Raw genomic sequence first — 23,555 nt, forward strand, 5'->3', positions numbered from 1 at the left:
GAAGAGTAAGATGACTGAAGGAAATTGGGGGATATATAACTGAAGATTGAAGAAGATGGTACACAGTCGCTGAATTTCCTTTATAGCTTAGGGCACTGTAGTTTAGTCACTCATAAGAAGACTGTCAACATGGGAAATGAAAATTTATTACTCAAATAAAATCCTTTACTCAGAAATATCTAGGTGACTTCTGTGTGGTTACATTTACAGTATTTAACACAGTGATAACAGTAATAGAAATACAAAAGGAAAAGTGCTGCTATTTCTGAGGACTGGTAATTTGCAGCCAAGATAATAGTGTTGTGTTGGCATCAGGAAGCAATCTTGTAATCCATAGTTGGTGTATTACAACAGTATTCTCAAGGAAGAAGTAGTTTGGTGGTGATTTCTTGACAGTTAGAAGATGCTGCTTTGAGCAAAAGAAAAAAGTCATAAGATCTGATGAGGCAGAAAATAATTTACCTGGTATGATTAAAGAACAGTGATGAAAGTAGTGGAAGAAGCTGGCACAGACAGATCAATATCATGTATATCCTTTATTAAGTCTCTATTTCTTAATCCAGGATATGATGGTAGTTCCATACAATTTCCATCAGGCCAAAAAAACCCCTCAATTTAATATTAATGCAGATCAGCACACTGAATGAGTTTTTAGTTAAATTACCGGAATGGAGTTACTGTTGATGTAAAATTAATTATTCTCCAAACATTTAAAGCTTATAACTAACATAACTATAAAAAAAACCTCACTCTAATCTAAAGTCAGTTTAATTTGCAGTGTTTAAATTATGTTACTATGTAAAAGATTTAGTGAGTGTCATAGCCACTTTTTCATTTGTGTTGCCTTATAGGAAGTAGTAGTTAATGATGGTAGAGTTATCTGGGCCACAAACCTACCATGTATCTTTGAGTTTTTTAAGTAGGTGCTTTCCTCAATAGTTCTGAGTCTGGGGTCAAAATTTCAATGTTGTTAGAGTATGGCATTAGGAGTGCGTGCAAAATAGCTGAGTGTTGGGAGTTGATGCCTCGAGGAATAGATTCTATGCGTAGAAGCATGTGCAGTCTTACTGAGGAGGAATTCTTCTCAGTCTCCCAGTCTTCATTTGCTGAATCAGTCATTGATGCAGGTAAAAAGTAAATAGACTACATTTCTGTGGGAAATAACACTTCTGATTCTAGAAAATCGTTTTAAGCTAAGCATACTAAATAAATCTGTATGTGTCCCATTTTATGCTTACGAGTCGTGTATTGTATTGCTTTTAGACCCCATAAACTGCTAATCCAAATCGTGAGGGAACTGATGAGAAAAAGGGATCCTGAAACAAATATAATCATTAGTATTTTTTTTAATGGAGATTTCATGTTACTTGTTCTTAAGCATCTTAAACATTTACCACTTCACTAGTAGTTCCCTGTAAGAGGGAGAGCAATACCTAGGTGTGTGACAGCTGCTGCTCTCTAATAGGGAATAGTTATCACCTGAGTATGGTATGGTCCTGAGCCACAGCCCTTAGCTGCCATATGTAGGCCATAGCAGAGATTTTCTTTAAAGGTAAAATGGCTTTTTCTCCTGGAAGTGGTGATATGGTTTTGTATTTCTTTTTTTATGCTGCTGTAGTACTAATTTATTAAACAGCAGTCAGATAGGGTTTTGTATGTGGGCTAGTGCTTATTTTAATTGAGGCTTCAGTTTCTGATCTTAAGCAGTTAGAAAGCTTTTTATGTTTTTTGCTAAGATAAAGTATGGTTCTAGAATCCACCTTTTGGAGTCTTATGTTTTTAATATAATCCTTCTCTTAATTGAAATCTTATTTTGCTTCTTGCTAGCTAATTTTTTATTGAGATCAGATTCACTGCCTTAAATGTATTAAAAGATGGAGGGTGTGGTACATTTTGCCACTAAACTGATTGGAAGCTCTTGGGACTTCTCATCTTTTCACATTGGATGCTACTTCGTGCCTGAATTGGTCATGTTAACTACCAGCGTACTTTGGGCTTGGTTTGTGATGATTAAGTGGGAAAAAGGAACTCCAGTTAGACACGTGTTTGAAGTCTCTTGTGTTTCATTGCTAATGGAAGTTTCTAAGTGTGTAAGATGGCTGTCAAAAGGGAAAATAAAAAAACCTTTTTTTTTTTTTGCAATTGAGAGACAGGAGAAAGGCTGTGCTTTTAACTAGCTAGTCTTTGCTCCTTAATTTTGAGATACAAATAGTATAACACGAGTTGCTGAGAGAGTAATATTATTCTAAGCACGCTGTTCTTTTGCAGTGTGAAACTTCTGAGAGTTATTTGTATTTAAGAATTAATGAAAGTATTTGTCTTTAAATAGGATATCCGGAAATTCTTTGGCGTTGTACCTCCTGGAAAGCGTCAGGAGTGCGAGGCTGTGAAAAAGAGTGAGAAAGTAAAGAACGGGGAAGGAGAATCGAGTGGGAAGAAGAGGGGAAAGGAAACAAAGGTTAGTGTTGCTTATCTGTGAAGTGCTTGGTTTCTTGATTGTGCAGTTGTTTGTGTTGTTTTTTAAAGTCATCACTTTAAAAACTTGCAACAGCTTGAAAATCTGTTGGTTTTACTTTAATTGGCATTAAACCAGAGTATTTAGAATCAGTATAATTGTCTATTGTTTACTTGGATCACACTGAACTTTGTGAGTGCAGTAAGTTCCTTGTCTCAGCTCCCTTGCCCCCCTTCCACTCCCACTTGTGAGTTAGCAAAAGATTGTTCTTAAGAGTAATACTGGTAAATAAATAATTTCTATCAGAAATAGTTTTAAACTCATAAATTTAGCTGATTAAAAGCTGGAAGGACTTGTTTGCTGGTTAAGCTAAGGAATTATTTTTTTCAGGTGAAGAGTTCACCCAGTGAAGATGCTCCCAAACAAAAGCAGGCGTACAAGAAAAAAAGAATAATCTATGATTCGGGTAATGTTCACAGTTGTTTCAGGGTGCTCCTTTCTATCTTTTGCATAACGATTGATTAGGTAAATGCTGCATCTGACAGAAAGCTGTGCTTGGTTTATTCTCAATGATAAATGCAATTAGAAACACTTTATAGGCAGCTCTGCTAGGAGAGGGAGGTATCTTTGCATGCACCGGTGATTTTTATTACTTCACTGTAATAATTGTTTGGTAGTTAAAAATGATGGATGAATGCAGTGCATGCCATGCACATACGCTTTTAGCAGAGCCTCTATTTAAAAATAAAAACTAAAATTAAAAAATAAAAACTAGTCCAAATTCTATTGGAGTCCCAGAACTTTATGAAGATACGTGTGGATTATGGGGATTTTTTGCATCAGTACACCCTACCTTGAATACAGGTGGCTGATTGTGTTCAGGAACTTTGCAATTGTAGATGATGCATGAACTTATTACAGGAGACTTTCAAAATTCTATTTTGTATTTCAGTGCATCTCATGTCTATTAAGTTTTAATTCCATAGTTTTAAATTTATCATATGGAACATATTCATTATTTAATAGACTGATAATAGTTTTCTAAAAATATGGTGTGGACTCTAATGGTAAGTAAAAGATATTTTCTAGCACTCAAAAACAAAGAACAGCAAAATCACAAACAAACCATTAACCTGTCAGATTAGTTAAATTAAAGTAGGATTTTCAAACTTTTACATTATTCCTGTTTGTGATGTCATTTAATCGCTGGCTGTCTTCCGGACATCTGTGAAACTGTTAAAGAAAGATGGCAAGAGTTCCTACAATTCTTCCTCTGGAGACTTCATCTTGATGTTTTAGTGACTTAGTAGAATATTGTTTCTTCTGTAGAAGAAAAGGGATGACTCGCATCTCAGAACAATGCTATTATAAACAGGCAAATGCATTCAAATACACTTTTTTAAAAACAGTTTGCTGTAGGTAATTCTATATTTAGAGTTGGAGTTCAAAGGTAGCACATAATTCAATTGCTACCTTTAGATATTTGTACAGTTTCACTTTAGCGCTGTTATTGTCTGAAGATTTGCTGATTTCCGTTAATGACAGAAGTACTGCTCTGAGTTGATAAAGTTGGAGGAGTTTTTTTAGAGAATGAAGTCAACTTGGCTTAGTTTTTCTTTTTTTTCAAATATATTTTAATATACATTTTCTGTTGTTGTAATTTTAATTCTATATTAGGATTTAACGTGGTAAAAGCTAGGCTTTGAAGTGTAACTTTCTGTTAAACATGCTAGCTGCTTCAGCATAGTCCCACTCCTGCATACTCATTTGGATGTTGGCATATATGATCTTCAGTGGGATAGGTTTGTCCTCTTGGCAGCTTTTGGGACGTAGAGAATATTGATCTGAGTGGCAGCCTGACAGTGCTCTCCTGAAAAATCAAGGAATAAAACCTCATTTATCTACTGTAGCCTGTTGATTGCTTTTGAAATAGGTATTGTGGAGTAAGCCAACACAGTGTAATGCCTTTTAAGTTTAATCTGGAGAATCAGTCTATGCTAAAGGTCCACTGTGGTAATAGGTGTGGGTGTTTTTTTTTTTTTTTATATTTTTAAAATCTGATGTGGTAATCTGATGGCTGTACTCATTTTTGGAAAGGATTTTAGGCAGATGTAGCAATTCTTAAATGTGTAACAATATTTCCTTAAATTTAACAAACAAGCAAACAATCTAGAAGAGTGAAGCTGTGCGCTGACCTTCCATGTAATACCTTTTTCTCAGTCAGCTGTGTATGTGAACATATTAACTGATGTTATAAGATTTATCACTTACAGTCTGTCTTGCATGTGGAAGAAACATACATTTATGCTGTGATTAAAATACAGATTCAGAAGAGGAGGTGCAGTCTGTGAAAAAAGCTAAGCAGCCAACAGAGAAGAAAGTAGCTGCTCCGAAACCTGGTAAAGTTCTGAAGCAGCATCCCGTTGTTTACGTTTCAGAGACAGGTAATGGAAATGTGTCCTGTCATGTGCAGTTGTAGTGGGGTGGGTTGCGTTACAGAATCGTTTGACTGATGTACTCTTAGATACTTTTATGAGACAAGTTCTAACCTGTCATTTTGCAGACAAAAATAATTCAATGATTAAAATTACGACAGTTATGCCTTTGTCTCATAGTCTAGAGATCTTTACTAGGTGCATTACGTCCCTGGTATAGATTCCTAAAAATTGATTAGTTTAAAGCCTATTCAGACTTGAATCCGAACCTGCTTGGATAAAACATATTTTAGAAGTGTTAGATTTCTTAGAAGTGTTAGTTCTGTTAATTCTCTGAGTTTTGTTTGCTACAGCATCTAATTAGAGGTGTGACTCAGCTGGCTTTTTCCCCCCACTCTGCCTCTTTCCTCCTCTGGGCTCTCTTCATAATCTCTGCTTCTAAGATGGATTGTGCTTATTTTACTTGTCCTAGATATTTGACCTGGTGTTTGGCTGTACCGTGTCATGTGTTGAGATGAGCTCAATTTACTAGGTGATCCTGAACGCTTTTTCTACCTTGTTTGTCCCTATCTTTTACTGAAAACCTAATTTCCCTTGACAGTTTTTCTAATCAATTTTAAAGGATATTTAATAGCGTTCCCCTCAGAATAGATAAATGATTGGATTAGGTTTATGATGCAATTCTAGGTGGTGTGATCAAGCTTTTCATAGGGATACTGTGAGAGCGTTGGTCAAGGTTATCAGTGAAATCCCTGAAAACCATGGATCAAGGTTACTCTTATCTAAAGGCTCTTAAGTACACACAAGGTTGACTTAGTCTGTGACTAAAACAATGTCTGTATAGTCTTGAGACTTAACTCTTGAATTTTGTTTATACTGAAGAAAAAGTTTACACAGATTCAGCTGATTGGGGTTCAGGAGAGGTTTCTGTCGAGTGTATTCGTGTGGTGTAGCTATTTGCTTGGGATAAATATCTTTGTAAAAAAAAAAAAAAATAGGAGTATTGAAAAGATACTAATGATGTTGCTCCAAACTCAGTATTCTTCTCAGAGGCTGTGTCCTCAGAAATGATTGAAAAAGTCTTCTGGTGTCAAGTAGTCACTAGAAGTAAGCGATGAAGTGTAAATGAGTGTTATCTATCTGATTTTTGAATCTTATTTGAAACTTCCTGTGACTACTTGAATTTCTTTTTGGATCCCCTTTATAACTCTGTGGGATACAGTTTTCTTAAATATTGTTGTAGGAGTTACTTTCTGATCTTAAAAGTAGAAGTATTAGCTTGGGATGTTTGTGTACTTTTTCTAGACAGGTAAAACGTAAAGCAGGTGTAATTGCTCTCTGTGGCTCTGTAAGAAATAAGTTGTTATTGAAATATTTAATTTAAATAAGTATTAAGTATAATGATAGCCAAAGGTGAAGTAGGGCTGTTCTAGCAGGTAACAAGGGACGGTAGGGAGGGAAGGACTGCCTTGTGGTACAACAATCTAGGGGATTGGGAAAAATCCAAATGTTTGTTGTACCTGTTAAATAGTCAAACAGTGTTATTTTAAAGTGTGGAACCTTGGGTTCTGTTTGTAGAAGATGACCTGTTGTTATGATGCGATGAACCTTCCCTGGTTTCATCACAAATGGCTATTTGGCAGGAATTGTGACTTCTTCTAGTGAACAACAATCTGTGGAATGGTATTTATGCATGGGTAGCAATTGCTTTGACAGTCTGAATGTTACAAAATACAACTTAAAAAAAAAAAAAAGGCCTTATTCTAGGTGCTAGGCTGAATTATTCGTGAAGCTTGGAAAATGGAAGATGGTAGAAAGTGAATAGGATGGCATGTTACTGGAACACCAGTCCTCAAGGATTGGAATATAGGGCAAAAAAAGAAGAGCTTGTCAGTGTGTTGGCTGAATATGAACTCTTTGTAGTGAGGATATCAAAAGAGAACAGGGGAAAATTGGGTAAATGCTAGTACCAGCAACCAAAAATCTCCTAAATCCAACCACTAGTCCAAAGTGGCAGCAGATAGTCATTGAATAAGCATGTTTCCCGTTGGAACATCTAATAGGGAAGTAAGAAATTACCACTGTTACTTTCTGAGCGATATTAGCATTGTATGTCCTTACGGGAGTTGCTGTGCTTATAGAGAATGAGTGAAACAGATCTTCATGTAGCAGCTTTCCTTTATCATGTTTTATGAAAGCCAGTCAAACCTCAAGGGAGTTTGACTTAATATGCACCTGAGGAAGGATAGTATCAGTTCTGGGAGAAATTCTACGGAGAAACAGGGACTGGTGCTGCCAAGAACAATGTGGAAGGTACGTAGGAGAAGGCCATGTGGGATTTTGTTTAATTAGGTGCCTGGGTGCTGTGTGTACTTCTTAAAACTTGATGATTGTGCACCTTACTTTTCCTTGCATAAATCTGGGAATACCAGTAGCACAGCATAAGGGTCCTGTATTAATTCAGAAGGTTATTTGAACTATTCAGTGTATTTAATTTGAGTGATAAAATTGGCCAGGGAAGTTCACACTCTCCTTTATGGACTGTCTTTTGCTGTAATACTTCTTAAAATTCTTGTGGGCTTGGGAAAAGCATAGCACTTATTGAAAATATCATCTCCTTTGGATCTTCTGATACAGCCATTTAATAGGGGCTTTTTCACTTCCTTTATAGTCTGTATGTGTTCGTTGTGTCTTTTGTAATGGTTATTACTGTGGTGAGCGCTAACAAGGTTTTCTAGAATTACACCCCTAGGCATTAAAGTTGCAATTTTTCTGTGGATTATTGAGGCTTATTGTTTGAAAAAATATAACAAACTAGCAAAATTACTTTTTGAATTCATAGTATCTCTTAGAAGGGGTGTGCAGTTTTTTTTCTTTATCATGGAATAAAGCTATATTCAACAAATCATTGTGTTAAGAGAACAAGAGTGTAATTTATTTAGCCTATAGTAATAAAGGGGAAATTTCTTGACCTTGTATATGTGGATCTTTTAAAAGAAGTCTGTCTGGCTCTCTCAGAATGACAGTCACAGAATTATAGAGACTGGAAGAGACCTCTAGGGATCATCTAGTTCAACCCTTGTGCCAAAGCAGGTTGCACAGGTGTTATCCAGGTGGGTCTTGAATGTCTCCAGAGAATGAGACTCCACCACCTCTCTTTGCAGCCTGTGCCAGTGCTCCCATCACCCTCACTGTGAAGAAGGTCCCATGCGCATTTGTGCAGAACTTCCTATGCTTCAGTCTGTGGCCATTTCCCCTTGTCCTCTTGCCACACAGTGCTGAGAAGAGTCCAGCCTTGCCCCTTTGCCTCCCACTCTTTAGATATTATAGATGTGGATCAGATCCCCTGAGTCTTCTTTTTACAATGTAGTTATTGCTGAAGGAGCTGAGAGTTGGAGTTTGAAATACAGCAGTATTTCCCCATTCTTACACAGTGACTTTCTACCTTTCCTGAGGTGTGGTTTCACATGAAGTATGTTTTTAAAAAAAGTTTTATATTAACCGTGACAGGTTTTTGAAGAAGCTTTTTAGTGAAAACTTAGTTCTGCGTCTAGGAAGGAGTATTACAGGTCGGTCTTATTTTACAAATCTCAGTATTAAGGTTTCTGAGCACATACTTGAGTTGTAGCCACCTGGATTTTCTTCAGGATTCTTCCTCCACCTTGTTTCTTGGACAGCACTGAATATTCTTGTCATGCAGGTAACTTTAGACAGTGAACCAGAACAAGAAGTTTCATTGCGTAGTGGGGACTTGTATCTGCTTTGGGAAAACAGAGGTGCTGCAATGGTGAAACTGGCCATTTCAAGTGAATAAAACTCTGTGATGAACTGGAAAGTGTTAATGGGCTGATAACTTTTGATTGCATGCCAGGGTGATACATGGAGCAGTTTCTATGGCACTGTGCTCATTTAATTTGAAGGGAGTTGCTCTAATTAGTGGTTTGCAGATTATTTATGATGACAGTCGTTTAGATTTAAAAATATATCAGAAGGCTGATTATTTTAACATCACCAAAATGTCTTTCTGGAGGTATTTGTAAGAACAGAAACGTGCATGTTTGACTGAGAATTTCATTTTGTATTTACTGGACGAAAGAGCTTTGAAGGTGACACAGCTCAGCACTGAAGTGTGTAGCTACAATTAGACATGGCTGTTATTCCATTAACAGTCTGGGATCCTGGAACCATTTTTTCCTCAGTGAAAAATGTAACAAATTCTTGAAATTATGTCTGATAATTGAGAAATATGGTAGATGTAAGTTGATTTCAGAGGAGTGGCACTTGAGTGGTTCTGGTAGGCTTTACATTTTTCTAACAGGATGGAACCTTGACATGTGGATGCAGGCAGAGCGCTAACAATTATGGTTTAAAGTGCATGTTTGTAGTACGTCTAAAATCAATTAGCTTGTTGAGAAATTACACTGGAAATCTAAATGACTGCACAGACCAGTTTCTGAAATACAGACTGGAACTGCTGCGGTTTTAGATGATAAAAAATACATACTTCCTTAGGAGAAGTTTTATCGCAGCTTTCGTAAAGATTCACTTTAAGCTGAAGTTGAATATGAAATGCACAGTCCTAATGTGTGTAGGGACTGTGAAGTATGGATAAATACATACTTAAAATAATGAATACAAGCACTATTTTGTCTACCCTGAGCTTTAGTTTGGCCGTAGTATCTACTGCAAGTTCTTTAGCACGGGAGCCAGATGAAGTCCTTGTGCAGATGTAGCACCATTAAAACTGAAGAATATCCAGGGTATTGTCATCTTACTCGAGTAAGTGGAGGGTTAGTGACCTTTGGGGAGGATGCTATCCTCTGTGTGTACAAGTCCTTTACGTTATAGTCTGCAAACTTTAACATACATTTTTCCCACTGTGTGCTGGTTACTTCTTGTATAGATGCACTGCTCGTGTTCACTTGGTTTTATAACCAACTGCACTAGCAGTTGCAGGTGGGCTGCAGGAATTAGTTAATTAACCTAGTTGTCCTGCTATGAAATGGAAGTTGGGTATGTTCTAGTGTCACAGGATAGTCCTCAAACCCATCCAGGATTTAATGGTGGTTGTTCGTTGCTAGGGCAGCTTGTTCTTGTAAATTAGGTGGTGCAGAGGGGGCCCTGCTTCATATGTAGTGTTTGTATCAGAAATAATTAAAGCCATCTCCCGCCTGTCACGCACATCTGTTCCATTAATTACATGAGTATCTTTCACTTTTCTCTACTTAATTTCCAGTAAACTCGACTAAAATACATGTCCTCAGCTTGCATTTGTAGGTCTACAGAGGTAATGCTGGAAAAAGCCCAAACCACAGAGGTATTTGTTCTGGGTATGAGTTCCTTGTATAGCACACACAAAACGAGTGGATATAGACTGGAAATAGCGTTCTGGTAGCAGTGTTCTGCTACACAGCTGTTCTGCAAAGTAGAAGTTGTCTAGTTGGTGATAAAATTAATTCCCATTTCTTAGCGTTATTTGGGGGTGGGGACTTTTACAAACCCATCTCAACTGTTCATCCAGCAGTTTCTGTAAGACAGGGCTATGAAAATGCTTTCAGTCTGCAATTGATGTATTTCATAAGCTGCATTCAAAATTTTCATCTTCCCAGAAATTGTTGCCTAGCTTCTGTGAGTGGGAATGTCTTCCTCCCATTTTTGTAGTACACAAGTGATCTCCTGGTCGTATGATGAGGAACAGTGATCTGAGCAGTCCAGTAGCAGTGCTGGGGCTCCCCTGGTACTTCTAAAGCTGTAAATTAAGCCACCTTCATGTTTATAAGGGAACTGTAAGTGTACAGCTGATTGAGCAACCACGCTGTTCACTTCGGTGGCAAGGAGTTTGCTTCAAGGAAGAGTTGTTAAAGGTGTTAGTGGAAAAATTCGAGTTCTTACATACTCGATATAAGCCAGGGATGCCTGGTGATCAGGTAAACTTCTGATGTTCTTGGGAAGTTCATGGACCCGAGGTGAAACTGGCCCAAGGACCTGTCTGATAAAGCAGCTGTTGAATGCCACTTAATGCAATGAGTGGCTTTGTTTCCTAATGACCACTTTAGTGTTCTTATACATCTTTCTGTTTACATTTATGTATGACTGTCCCGAAGTGCTGTCTCTTGTTCTTGTTGAGCACTTGGCAGTGTGTAAATGCTTCCAATTCTGTTGTTTCTAGGAAGAACATAATTAAAACAAAGCTCCAGTCATCCATGATACTTAGTACTGGCATCATAAATGACTCAAATCCACATCCTTTTTAATTAAAAGTTAATTATATTTACTTCCCCCTAATTGAGGGAAAGCAATATCCTGGTTGATTTTTTTTTTTTTTCATATTGCTATTTTAGTTGTTATAAGTGAATAAGGAAAAAAAATTCAACGTTGCATGCAGTTATGTGATAGCTGTGGTAAATAAAGATTCTTTTCCAGCTTGGTAACGGTCAGATTTAAAAAAAAAAAGAGACAGATTAAAAAAAATAAAAACAAAACAAATCTGTGGTTAGTAAACTGAGCATCTTTTTCTTTCTTGAACAAATGAATGTAATTTTTTTGACATTAACTTGTTTTTACTAATAAGTGCATTTTAGCCCTGCAAATATATTTTCTCATTTGAACTAGAAAAATCAAAAGAAGCAAAATATTTCTGAAGTGAGGTTTGAGATGAGCAGTCTTGCATTCAGGCCTCATGCTGCTGTAAATGAGGAGCCTAAAGCATCTGCTGTACAACTGTCCTAGATAGATAATAGTTAAAGTGAGCTAAATGACAATAAAAGATCTGCTGCTGCGTGAGCAACATGCATAATTGGGCTGAGAATAGTGAAGCTTTCAGAGGGACCTGGGCTTGAGTTTTGTCTTTCATATATTGCCTCATGAATTGAATTGGCTGAAATTCCATTTTCTGCTAGATAAAAAATTATCTTCGGGCATTCTTGATTTAACTGCTGAACCAGTTTCTTCCCTTACAGTGCTTTGCTCTATTTTTCTTCCTCTGAACTTTCATAGGAATAGTCGATCCCTGTTGATTTATGATACGTGCTGCTTAGTAAGTGACCAGTAGCAGGAAGTTACCACTGATGCCTTAAAATGCTTGGGTTGCTTTCATCTATTAAGAAAAGGTGAACCAGAAAAAAAAAATCTGATTTGTTGTAAAATTGAGATAGCAAACATACAACATAATCACTTCCCTAAGTGGTTAAGAGTTAAGAAAATGGGATCTTTTTGTGTGTGTGAAAGGAAATACTGGTTTTTAACTTAGCAGCTGGAGATTGAACATATGGTAGCCATAGTAATTGGAATTTAAAATTTAATCATAAAGCAGCTTAGAGCATTTTTGTTCATGGTATGCTGTGCGAGTGCTCAAAACATCTACGTATTGAGAAGTAAAACCAGACTTCAGTTAGGGGCATGCAAATTAAACTGCATCTGTTTCTTTCCTGTCGATGTGCCTTATTCCTTTTGTACTGTCTCTTCAGTTTAGGGTTTTACTTTCAGTTTGCTTCTTATGCCTTTTGCACTCTTGAATTCTTAAAGATTTCACAAGGAAGCGCGTTTATCACTAATCAAAAAGTTTGTCCACCGGTGTTTGTCTCCTTGTGGTGTCACATTGATGTGTTTTTTTGGCTGTGGTATCTGTAGCTCTTTGTATGCTTTGTTGATAGGATTTCATTTGTATAACTGTCAGCGAGGCTTCACAACTTGACACAAAAACTTTGAAGTTCTTGGTGATCTTTTCTATTGATTGGACTACATACGTGAAGAGTTTGGATCCATAATGAATGGAAGGCCATCAAACTTTAATTCTGCTTTTCATTGCTAGGAAAACAATGTACTATTATGGAAGAATCTTAAGAGGAAAAACAGTTTTGTTTTTGTTCAGTGTTCTGTGGGCTAATACTTAATGGTGCTGTGTATGCTGCTTCCTGCACTTCCTGTGTTTGGCAGTGGCTTCACTATTTTTTTTAGTTGAAAGATGTGGTTTTGTATGTTGAACTCCTGTGTGATCCCTGTTTTCTCTGAAGTGGCTGCATTTCTTTGAGATGCTTCCGGGCACAGTGGAGGGACAGTGTGTTTAACTGCAGAAATAACAAGGACAGAGAATAGCTCCTAGAATCTGTGACTAGGCAGAAATAACAATATTTTGCTACAGTGTTCACACAGTGTGAGCAGTACTTCACAAATAACTGATTATTTATGCCCTATAATTGTATGTGAGAATCTGCTATGGGAACTTATAAATGCAGTGTTCTAATCCTTTTTTCCCTGATAGTAGTCTGTAAGATTACAAGACATAGATTAGGTGATCTATTACCAAGTACTACAAAGGAACAAGATGTCTAGGTTTGTGTTTCATGTATGTTATTCTAAGAGTTGTGCTACACAGTTGGATGTTGCATTTGTTAAGGAGTGTTCATGTTTCAGTGACCTGTATTTCTGTTTGTGCTACCTTATCTAAGAAAGGAAGGCACTCTGCAAGCCTTTCTAAAGGAGGAGAAATTTATTTATGCAGGTTGCAGGCTTCTTTGGCTTAAGTCTGAATAAATTGATTGCTAGAATAATTTGGAACCTAAATAGCATAGCTATTATGTTATGGAATGTGATTTTTTTTCTTCTTTTTTTTTGCTCCAAATCTACTTCTAAACACATTTAATACTTTCTTAGGGTCTTTGTTAATGTGATGTGACTGAAGTAATTTTCTTGGTATTATAAGAACTCTTAAGAATTATAAGAATCACGTGCCAGAAGTAATATAATGTTCTTCATATTTAGATGAAGATGATGACTTTGTCAATAAGAGAATTTCCCTGAAACCGAAGGAAAATGGGACATCAGCAGTCAGTTCTCCAGGATCAGCTACAGTGAAAAAGGGAGATGTGAAGCCACAGGCAAAAACCAAGCCATTATCCCCAGTGAAACTGACTCCCACCTCAGCTCTTGATTACTTTGGGACAAGAAGTGTCCAGCGATCAGAAAAGAAACTGGTAGCAAGTAAAAGGAAGGAAGTGAGTACTGATGATGTTCTTTTAGGGTTGTTAGTATGTCTGAATGGAGAACAAGATGTCCAACTTAATGACCTTAAGAAGATTCTTCTTTTTGTGTTACTTAAGGTTACCTTTTCATAACCACTCGAGTGTAAGGGCAATTTTGACAGTTTGTACAAGCATATCAGGTCTGCAAATGCAGTTGTAGAGTAATGCTTCCGTATTTGAGAAGGCAGCATGAAGTTGAAAGTAGTGCTTTCTCTCCTGCTTTTTCCCACATAACTTTTCTTAAAATATTTCAGTGGTTTTCTGAGAGGAGTGAATGAAAGGGGTAGCTTATAGTTTAAATGGGGTGAGAGGGGTGTGAAGAATTTGTGCAGGGTGAAGAGGAGGGGGATGTTGTTTTCCAGAGCTTTGTAGTGTATGTATTCATGGAATAACAAAGCATCAAGTGGAGCATGGAGGAAGTTCAAAAATCACAGTATAGTTGTTGATGTCTCTGTCAAGCTGACCAGCTGTGATAGCTTGAGAGATGTATGTTAGAGTGTTAAGCTTAGGGATAGAATGCTGCATGTCTACTTGCCAGCCCTTTTCCAGAAGGATACAAAATGAATAAAATGTTGGGGATACTGAACTGTTGGTCTTTTTTACTTAAATACAGCCTTCACAGAGCAGAGACAGCACACTAGATGATGAGGCCATTGCTCGGCAACTGCAGCTTGAAGAAGATTCAGAGGTAAAAACTGTATACGTTTGTTGCTTATGCCGGGGCAATTTGTTAACTTAAGTTTTAAGAAATAAATATCAACTTTCTGTGTACACTGTAAAATACACATGCATACGCACGCCACTGTTTTACTTCAACTCCTGCAAACATTTGCAAATGCAGTCAGACAGTGATTTTTTTAAGGGCATTATTTCAGTTATAAGAAGTGTAAATAGAACTCTTTCTCGCCTGTTTTTTGTCTTTGCAGCCTGTTTTTGTCTTTGCAGGCTGTTTCTACCCATGCAGGTGTCTAGAGTGATCTTGTTTTTCACGGAGAACTCACTTTCTCCTTCCTCACAATTGTTTTGTGTTTTATTCCCTGAGGCGAAGGTATACTTGTCACACATGTTGGCTTTACTCTGGGAAAATAGATTCGTTTCTCATGGGCGATACTGAACATCCTTAGATATCTTAGGTGCAAAACACAGTCTTATCCTTAATGTTTCCAGAGATGTGATGAATCTGGCTTTATTATATTGGAAAGCTAAATAGTGTGTTAGGGAAACTGAGGTGATTCCAACAGTAAGCAGAAATTTTATCTGTATTTTATCTCATTGTCTAACATATCATCAAAGGAATGTGCCTTTCAAGTGTGTATCTGTCCCGGTCTGGTTTGTGTTTGGTAATCACCACCCTTCCCCTGTCTCACTGTAGACAAGGAAGACATTCCTTTAGTTATGATGGGCACATAAAAACAGTGCCTGTGGCATCCTGTTTTTGTGAAGTCCTCTGCTTGAATCTTACAGTGTGGCACGTTGGACATGAAGGTAGTAATGAAATGATTGTTGTTTTGATAAGAGTGGTCGGTACTTATTTACAGTAATGCACATTGTATTAAGGACAGAGGTTTTCCCCAAAGTGACATGTTTGTTAGAAGAGGTCATGTGGACGTAGATTGAAACTGTATGTGTCTCATTCACCTTGATTTGTGAAACAAAAATCTGAAAGGACAGAAAACATCATTGAAAACAGATTGTATGGGTGTAGTAATACGTCTGGTGCACCAAACCCAAACTGTAGCTTTACACTAGTTAGGTCTGTCATTTCTGGGGAAACAGATTATTCTGCAGTGCCACCTTCAGAAATCTGGTTGGACCTGGTAATCTGGTAGGGTGTTCTATCTCCCAGCTGTGTGCCATCCTATTTGAGATGTTATGTCTTGAACAGTAGGGAGTTTTAAAAGATGAAACTAAAACTTGTCAGATGTGAATCTAAAACTTGTTTTTCTCTCTTCCCAGCTGGAGAGGCAGCTGCATGAAGATGAAGAGTTTGCTAGAACTTTGGCAATGTTGGATGAAACACCACAGAAGAAGAAGGTTGAATTCTTTTTTAAACTTCAGTTTTCAGTTGTTTTACTAGGAGTTATCTTATTGAGACACCTAATCTGTTTCTAAAATTATGAGGCTTCCATACAAATGCCCTAAAAATAGCAAAAAAAAAAACCCAAAACTTTTGCATGAAAATAACATGCTCACTTTTCTTTCGCTTTGCTCGTGGGATTTCTTCACTCAGTCTATTATGTCATTTCTAATAGAACAACAATTGCTATTCTGTCTTTGTTCTGTTTATCTTGAAATGCAAATCTAAGTTACAGTTCTGATTAACTGTGACCTAAGTGTCAGAGGATGCATCCAAGCAGTTTTGTTTCCTCTGTTCCCACTACCAGTGGAGTTCATCTGCATCATGACATGTGTACCTGTCTGTAGGTTTCATCTTATAGTGAATAGGTCCTAGAATCCTTACACTGTCTGGCAAAAAGTCCTCAGTACTGCCATACCACAGCTGAGACTAGTGGTTTAACTTTTGTTTCTCTGTGTAATCTCAGTGAGTGAAGGTGTGTACCTGAAGTATGAGAATGGTTTAAGCAGTTAAAAGCTTCTCCTTATAATTTTTTCAGTCTCAAACCATTCATGGTTCACTATCTTGGTCAAGGGCACCAGCTGGTGAGAAGTGGAGGGAGAGAAAGGAAGGAGGAGAATACATTCCATCCTTAGAGAGGAGCAAGCAGAGGACATTGGTTTTACCTCTTGCCCCAGTGGTGGGAGTTCTCCTAGTTATCAAAGCTTGTGGTGTGAGGCACAAGATCACTTTAGGTACAGTAAAACAGTTCCTGAGTTACACATCCAGGGTTTTGGAATTTAAGATAGCTCTTCTGCATATTGCAAACACGTCTACTAGTACTACTGCTATGAGAATTGAAATGTATTGTAATCTGGAAGTTTGTCTGCTGTTTGAATTAGGAAACAACTATGTGTATGGCTGAGTGTAGCATTTGCTCATCTGCTTGCCTTTGATGGTGTTCTGATGTGTGGTAGATATCAGCTTTTCTGTGCATGTTATTCAGTCTGATGTACTTAAACCCAGACCCTTTATTTTCCAACTGTTAACAGTGTTTTGGGACTTGCATTTCTGACTTTTGCATCATTTGTTTGCTTAGGCTCGGAGAGATTCAGAGGAGCACGCGGTGTTGAACATCAGGAGCAGTCCTAATGTGACAGAAAGGTGCAAACAATCCCAAAGAGGTAGGTTTCTAATAGTACGGGTTGGGGAAACGTTTTCCAGTTTCAGTACATTTTTACCTATGTACTCTCCCTCCTCTCCTTCTTTCAAGCGAAAGCAACAAACTCAGCAGCTGAGGTGAAAGAACAAACTAAATCTGTAAATTCAAAAGAGCCTACCTTACATCCACAGTCATCTGATGGTAAAATGGCAAGGGCACTGACGGAGAAAACCGTGCCTTTGAAGCCTACCTCAAAGCTTGTGGCTCTGAAGCAGAAGGAAGAGACTGCTAAAAAGGAAAGAGGTGCTCAAAGTTTGCAATCTAAAGAGAAAAATGTTATGGGGAAAGAAGAGAAAAGAACGCCAAAGAAGGAGAAAATTTCTCCCAAGAAGGCTGAGGTAAGAGCCGTCCATATGAATGCATGGAAAACTGGAGGACAGTTTTCATTTATTATTTTTTCTGTGTCACTGTTGTCTCTAGGTACTTTTTTTGGTATCTTCTGGGTGACTTTTAAGGATTTAGAATCTTAGTGGAATTAAAGTTCCTAGCAATTGTAGAAACGTATGAGGTAAATTGGCTGGAAAAGTACAGATTAAGTGCATCAAGGAATTGAGCATTCTCTCACGGCCACTGAGGTGTGATGAACACTGAAAAATCAGTTGAAGTGCTTTTTTGTTTTTAACTTCCTGAAAACCTGTGTACTGCAGAATTTTTGGCAGCAAGTGAGGATTTCTGTTGTAAGAACAGATGATTTTGTGAGTGCTATACCTTTAAAGGCATCGCTTCTTTTCTTTTCCCCTCCCTCTGAAATCTCCTGTTTCTGAAGTGTTTCTTATTGTTGAAATGTTACATAGGAATAGAGTTTAGTGTTCACTGCCTGATGCAGTAACAAGTTATTGAACATATTCCCACCCTTCTTGGCAATTCAAAGTGTACTTTTTAATCAAAAAGTAAAAATTGCTGCTTTTTTTTTTTTTACATTTAAATAACAGTTGCAATTGGGAGGGAAAGCTTGTAGCATTTTGCTAGGACAAGAGGTAATGGCCACAAGTTGTTCAGGAGGAGGTTCAGGTTGGGTACTAGTGGAAACTTCTTTCCTGGAGGAGTGGGAATGCATTGGCAGGGGCTGCTGTCCCTGCAGGTGCTCAAGAGCTGAGGAGATGTGGCACTGAGGGACGTGGCTTGGTGGGCGTGAAGGTGATGGGTTGGTAGTTGGACTAGGTGATTTTGAGATCTTCTCCAACCTTGATTATTTCATTATTTTTGATTACCTGAATTAAATTTAGAAAGATAAAAACTTAAGTGAGTTATAACCTACTTCTAGTATTTCTGCTTCTTACGGTAGCATAGATCATATCAATACCTGATCCCCATTCTGGAACCAAATCAGATGTGAATTTAAAGCAACATCTTATTAATAAAATGAACGTGTATATGCTGAGTACAGATAAAGGAAGAAAACTGAAAATAAATGTTGGGTGCAGTTCTTTAAACAGCTGAAATAAACCTCTGTAAGCGCCCCTATCTCTCTCTCCACCCCAAAGGAAAAAAACCTCTCAACCTGCTCTCCTCAGTGATGACAAAAAATCCCATGGGCTTTGGTGTTACTTTTTAAACAGATAAAAACATTCATGGAATTTTCCTCTGTCTTTGCTGATAAAAATTACGTACGTTGCAATCCTTGAGTTTTTCACTGTGTTTCATTTATCTAATAAGTGCATTTTTGTATGCGCTATATGTTTATTTTTCTTTTGTCCAAGTCTATAAGTCCTGAGGACTCTGAGAAGAGACGAAACAATTATCAAGCCTACCGAAGCTTCCTCAATCGTGAGGGCCCGAAAGCTCTGGGCTCCAAAGAGATACCTCAGGTAAGCTTGGCTACAGCAGAGTTTCAGTATGTAGAAGTGGTGTGTGTCATAGGCTTCTAGTTATAAGTGATCTAACAAGCATGTTGGAATTTTTTTTTAATGGGGGGGGGGAAGCTAAACTGAAATACAGGTGATTGAATGCAAGAAAATATACTGAGAAATGAAATTCCTTATCTGGCTTATGAAGCCGTGCTGAAGTAAAATAGATACTGGTCTTAATGTTCGAAGGTTGCTGTCACTCCTTTGACTGACGTGGCTGAGCTTGCAGCACAGAGCGTTGTAGGAATGCAGTAGGGTCAGGTAAACAATGAGTGAAATGTTGACAGCTATTCCTCATAATAGTTTCTGAACTTGTGTACCTGCTCTCTATAGGTAGGTGTAGATTAGGTTAACTTTTAATGTTTCAGAGAGCACTTGACATGGTAAAGAATTAACAACAAACAAAACTTACAGTGGAAGGAGTATTTGTAGAACTGTCACTAAATGTTATTTTCTACATTACGGTTGTCAGGGAGCTGAAAACTGCCTGGAAGGCCTGACCTTCGTAATTACAGGGGTTCTGGAGTCTATTGAAAGAGACGAGGCCAAGTCTCTGATTGAACGTTACGGAGGAAAGGTAACGGGCAGTGTCAGCAAGAAGACAAACTATCTGGTTATGGGACGGGACTGCGGACAGTCTAAATGTGAAAAGGTGAGTGATGTGCCTGAGTGAAGGGGAATCATTACTTAGTTCACTTCTCTTGATTCTTTTTTGTATCTCCTCTGAATAGAGCAAGTATTACAAGTGTGTGTGTTAAAACAGAGAAGTTACTTAGCATAGTTATGACTTCAGTTTATTTTTATTTATATGCAAACTTATTAAGAGCAGCAGCCTTTTGTTGCTTTTATTTTGTGTTCCCAAAACATAGTCTTTACTGGAAGGGATTCTGAAGTGAGTTACGTAACCCTCGTTTACCTTACTCTTAGTTCTCACTTTTGCCCCCAGGCATCGACCTTAGGGACAAAAATTATTGATGAGGACGGCCTGTTTGATCTTGTTCGGACTATGCCAGGCAAGAAGTCCAAGTATGAGCTGGCAGCTGAAACAGAGGTTGGTTTATTTGGTTGATTATTTTTGAATTGCAGGGTGCTTTGATCTTTTGTTCTGCGAACTGTAGCCTCAGCTGTGATTGTCAACTTGACCTCATAGGTTAAAAATATCAGAACTGAAAAATTCTGTTTGTTTTAAAAGTTCTACTTCACACCAGTAAGGTTTATTCTAACTTTTTATAACTGCCATTGTGCTGTGTGTTCAGGTATTCTAGGTGGCTGTGTGAGGGACACTTGCATCTTCATAGATGGTTTCAGTTTTTAACATTGTTCTTTGATTTTATATGGGCGCGTTGGAACTATATGTAACCGTGTGTTTCTATAATGGATTTTTTCTAGTGCTTACTGTTAAAAGAAAAAGAAAAGTAGATTTTAAATACCATTAAATCTAGCCTGTAGTGGCTGATGGTATAAAAATTCATGTAGTATTGGTTTCATCCCAGAAAGCAGCTCTGAGGCTGTACTAGCTGATTGCTTTCACTCCCTTTTTGTTTGTTCTGGGTTAAATACCTTCTCCTCTTCTTATAATGATGGCTGCTGCAGTTCTCTTTCATGTGTACTTGAGAGGACTGCTTTGTTCATTTATTTATTTATTTTGGAAAACACATTGTTTCCTGGAAGTGTTCCTCGTGTTAATTTGTTTTTAGTGTTGAAACTTGGAATTGTTGCTCGAGAGCTGTGCCTGTGTGATGGCCTGTTGTTTACGACCTGGCACTCATCAGTTTCATACGTTGCTCTCAGTGAGTAAGGAGAGCTCTGGAACATGGACTACTGCTGGGCTGACCAGAACACTTCCTGCCCATGTAGTGGGACATGCTACAGAACCAGGTGGTGTTGTGCTTAATAGTGGTTTATTTTTCAGTTCTTTGATCTACTCCTGGATGCTCTGCATATGTTCAAGTACAGCATGTTTATATATATATAAATGTTTATATTTTCCTAAGGCAAAGAAAGCGGAGTCAAGTCATAAAAAGACACCACAGAAAACTGAGTCTGGCAAAAGGAATTGTAGTCCTCTCAAAAGGGAGGCTGATAGGAAGAAAGGCAATTTTACACCTGAGAAGGGAGGTACCTTCAAATCTGTCAAGAAGGAAGCTACTGCTGTTCGAAAGCTCACGGACTTTGAACGTCAAGCCGTGCAGAAGAAAGAAGCCCCCAGACCAAAGGGGGACGTGGTTTCTGAAGGCAGTGAAAATAGAACAGAGACATTACTATGGGTAGATAAATACAAGCCTGCGTCTCTGAAGTCGATAATTGGACAGCAGGGTGAGCAAAGTTGTGCCAATAAACTGCTCCGGTGGCTCCGAAGCTGGCACAAGAACACCTCAGAAGAGGGGCAAGGTGAGTGAGCGTGCTTAACTTCTCTCTGTTCTTCCTTCTGGTTGCACTGCTTGGATATATTTTTCTTTTACTTTTTGATCCTCGTATCAAACCTTATATGTGAGACTTCTGTAATAGTTGATGTCTTTAAAGGTTTGTGTAATAATACGTGCAGTTCGCTTATGTATGTAAAACCTTGAATCTTCTGTTATAGCGAAGCCCAACAAATCTGGAGGCAAAGATGATGGTACCAGTTTTAAAGCAGCGTTACTTTCTGGTCCACCCGGAGTTGGTAAAACTACCACAGCCTCTTTAGTTTGTAAGGTGAGTCCTCATTAAGTATTGGTTTTCACATTAAAAAAACTGGTTCCCAAGGTTGTTTGTTTTATAGTGATCCTCTCTCTGGGTGTGCATGGGTGGATATTCCCTGAGTTACGGGGTCCTGCTCCTGGTCAGAGCAGATGTGCAGGTGGCCCAGAAGAGGGCCATGAAGATGAGCAGGTGTTTTTTTTGTTCTCAGAGGGCAGCGAGGCACTGGAACAAGCTCTCCTGAGGAGATATTTGCTCCATCCCAGGAGGCATTCAAGGCCGGGTTGGACAGGGGCACTGGGCTGCCTGATCTGGTGGGTGGCAGCCCTGCCCACAGCAGAGGAGCGGAACTCCATGGGCTTCAAGGTCCCTTCCAACTCAAACAGTTCTGTGGCTGTTTGGATACTCTTCCAGGTTTAGGATGAGAATGCAGCAATGGGTGACTGCATTTCTTTGTTGTATTACAAAGAAGCATATAACGATATGTTGAGCTATTAGAAATGGCTTTCAAAAAATTGTGAGCTTTAAACTGCTCTACAAATTGGACCATGCTTATAGTGGCATGAGGAAGTAGAATTCTGGCAAGCTTTTGGAAAGTGCTTTTGACAGACTTGTAATTTTCTTTTTAATTTTAAAGATATATCTTTTCATGATCTTGGCTGTCTCTCTAGGATGAGTGAAGTTGACAGAGCAGGGTGTTCATTTCTAAACTTGCATTTAGAAATTAATTTTTGTAGACTTAGTGCAATGCTATTCCATGGGAGTCAGCTGGGGCTCCATATGGTAGAAATGCCTTTAAAGCTAAGTTATTAATAATGATATTGTAATGAGTTACAGATGATTTTGTTCCTAAGAACAAATCTCTCAAGAATTCTCAGAAAGATACTACTAGCTTGCAAAAATTTGGAAGAATTAGCAGCTCTCTGATCTTTTGTGCTGGGAAATACAGCTTACTGTACAATTCAGATGTTAAAAATAACTTCAGCTTTTCCATTCTTACCTCCCTCCTCCCCTTGCCAGAGGCCTTAGAGCTTTGTGCCAACCTAAGGCTCGATAACCCAGAGCTGGTTTCCCTGGCTGCTGCTGCACCTGGAGCTGTGTGTGCTGTGTGCTGAATTGTGCTCATTTCTGCACTGCTGTGGTCTTTCTGCTTCCAGTTTTTCCAGCTAGCTTACACACAGCTGCTGTAGGTCTCTCTGCAGTGTGTTTAGCTCTGCCCCTCAGACAAGACTAAAAAAAAAACAAACTGGGTTATCCAAGCTACAGAAATAAAGCTGTGTGCAGTGCACTGCTGAAGCTGTATGTCTGTGCTGGGAGTTTGCTGATAAAGGAGCAGCTGGTTTGAGCTCCTTCAGGGGCTGCAGGCAGACAAGCCCTGCTGTGAAGTGCTGCAGCTGCTGAGGGAGACATGTATTTTCTAGCTGCTAAATAGTTAAAAGCTTTTTCTTATCAGCTTTCTGTGGGATGTTTCTTTTCCTGACTTTCTCCATGACATTTTAATATGCATCTGGAAATACTATGGAGCATAGCCAGCCTTGGCTCATAGTTCTGCTTCTGTCCCTTGGAAAAGTTCAGTTTTATCTTTCACAGCAAAATCTGCGCCTCTTTTTTTTTTTTTTTTTTTCTTTTGGTTGGAAGGGGGTGAGAGGTGGATTAGTTCTCTTCTTGGAATGTCTACTCCATATTTGATTATTCTCACACTCTTGAAATACTTTATAGAGGGGTAAAGGGTGAAGAGAATCAAAGCCACAGATTAGATCTGGAAGAAGTATTGTAAAGGCTTTCTTCTTTTATTCTGAAAATATCATTTCTAAATGAGCATGCTTAAGTTCTTTACTGGT

General features: G+C 38.3%; 1 protein-coding gene across 2 annotated transcripts in view; it reads left to right on the forward strand.

Moving 5' to 3' along the window:
• Positions 1-23,555, forward strand: part of RFC1 (replication factor C subunit 1) — a 33,076-nt gene that overhangs the window by 2,424 nt on the left and 7,097 nt on the right. For both annotated transcript variants that reach the window (XM_065737111.1, XM_065737112.1), the window contains exons 2-14: positions 2,330-2,458; positions 2,846-2,921; positions 4,780-4,899; positions 13,651-13,883; positions 14,524-14,598; positions 15,867-15,944; positions 17,066-17,150; positions 17,240-17,526; positions 18,889-18,996; positions 19,508-19,687; positions 19,982-20,086; positions 21,030-21,426; positions 21,620-21,729. In XM_065737111.1, the coding sequence (XP_065593183.1) occupies positions 2,330-2,458; positions 2,846-2,921; positions 4,780-4,899; positions 13,651-13,883; positions 14,524-14,598; positions 15,867-15,944; positions 17,066-17,150; positions 17,240-17,526; positions 18,889-18,996; positions 19,508-19,687; positions 19,982-20,086; positions 21,030-21,426; positions 21,620-21,729 (1,983 nt within the window). The remainder of the gene's footprint in view (positions 1-2,329; positions 2,459-2,845; positions 2,922-4,779; positions 4,900-13,650; positions 13,884-14,523; positions 14,599-15,866; positions 15,945-17,065; positions 17,151-17,239; positions 17,527-18,888; positions 18,997-19,507; positions 19,688-19,981; positions 20,087-21,029; positions 21,427-21,619; positions 21,730-23,555) is intronic.

The sequence above is a fragment of the Cyrtonyx montezumae genome, unplaced genomic scaffold (genome assembly GCF_038088225.1).
Source record: "Cyrtonyx montezumae isolate F1298 unplaced genomic scaffold, pur_monq_1.0 scaffold_2, whole genome shotgun sequence".
In the NCBI taxonomy this organism is placed as follows: Eukaryota; Metazoa; Chordata; class Aves; order Galliformes; family Odontophoridae; genus Cyrtonyx; species Cyrtonyx montezumae.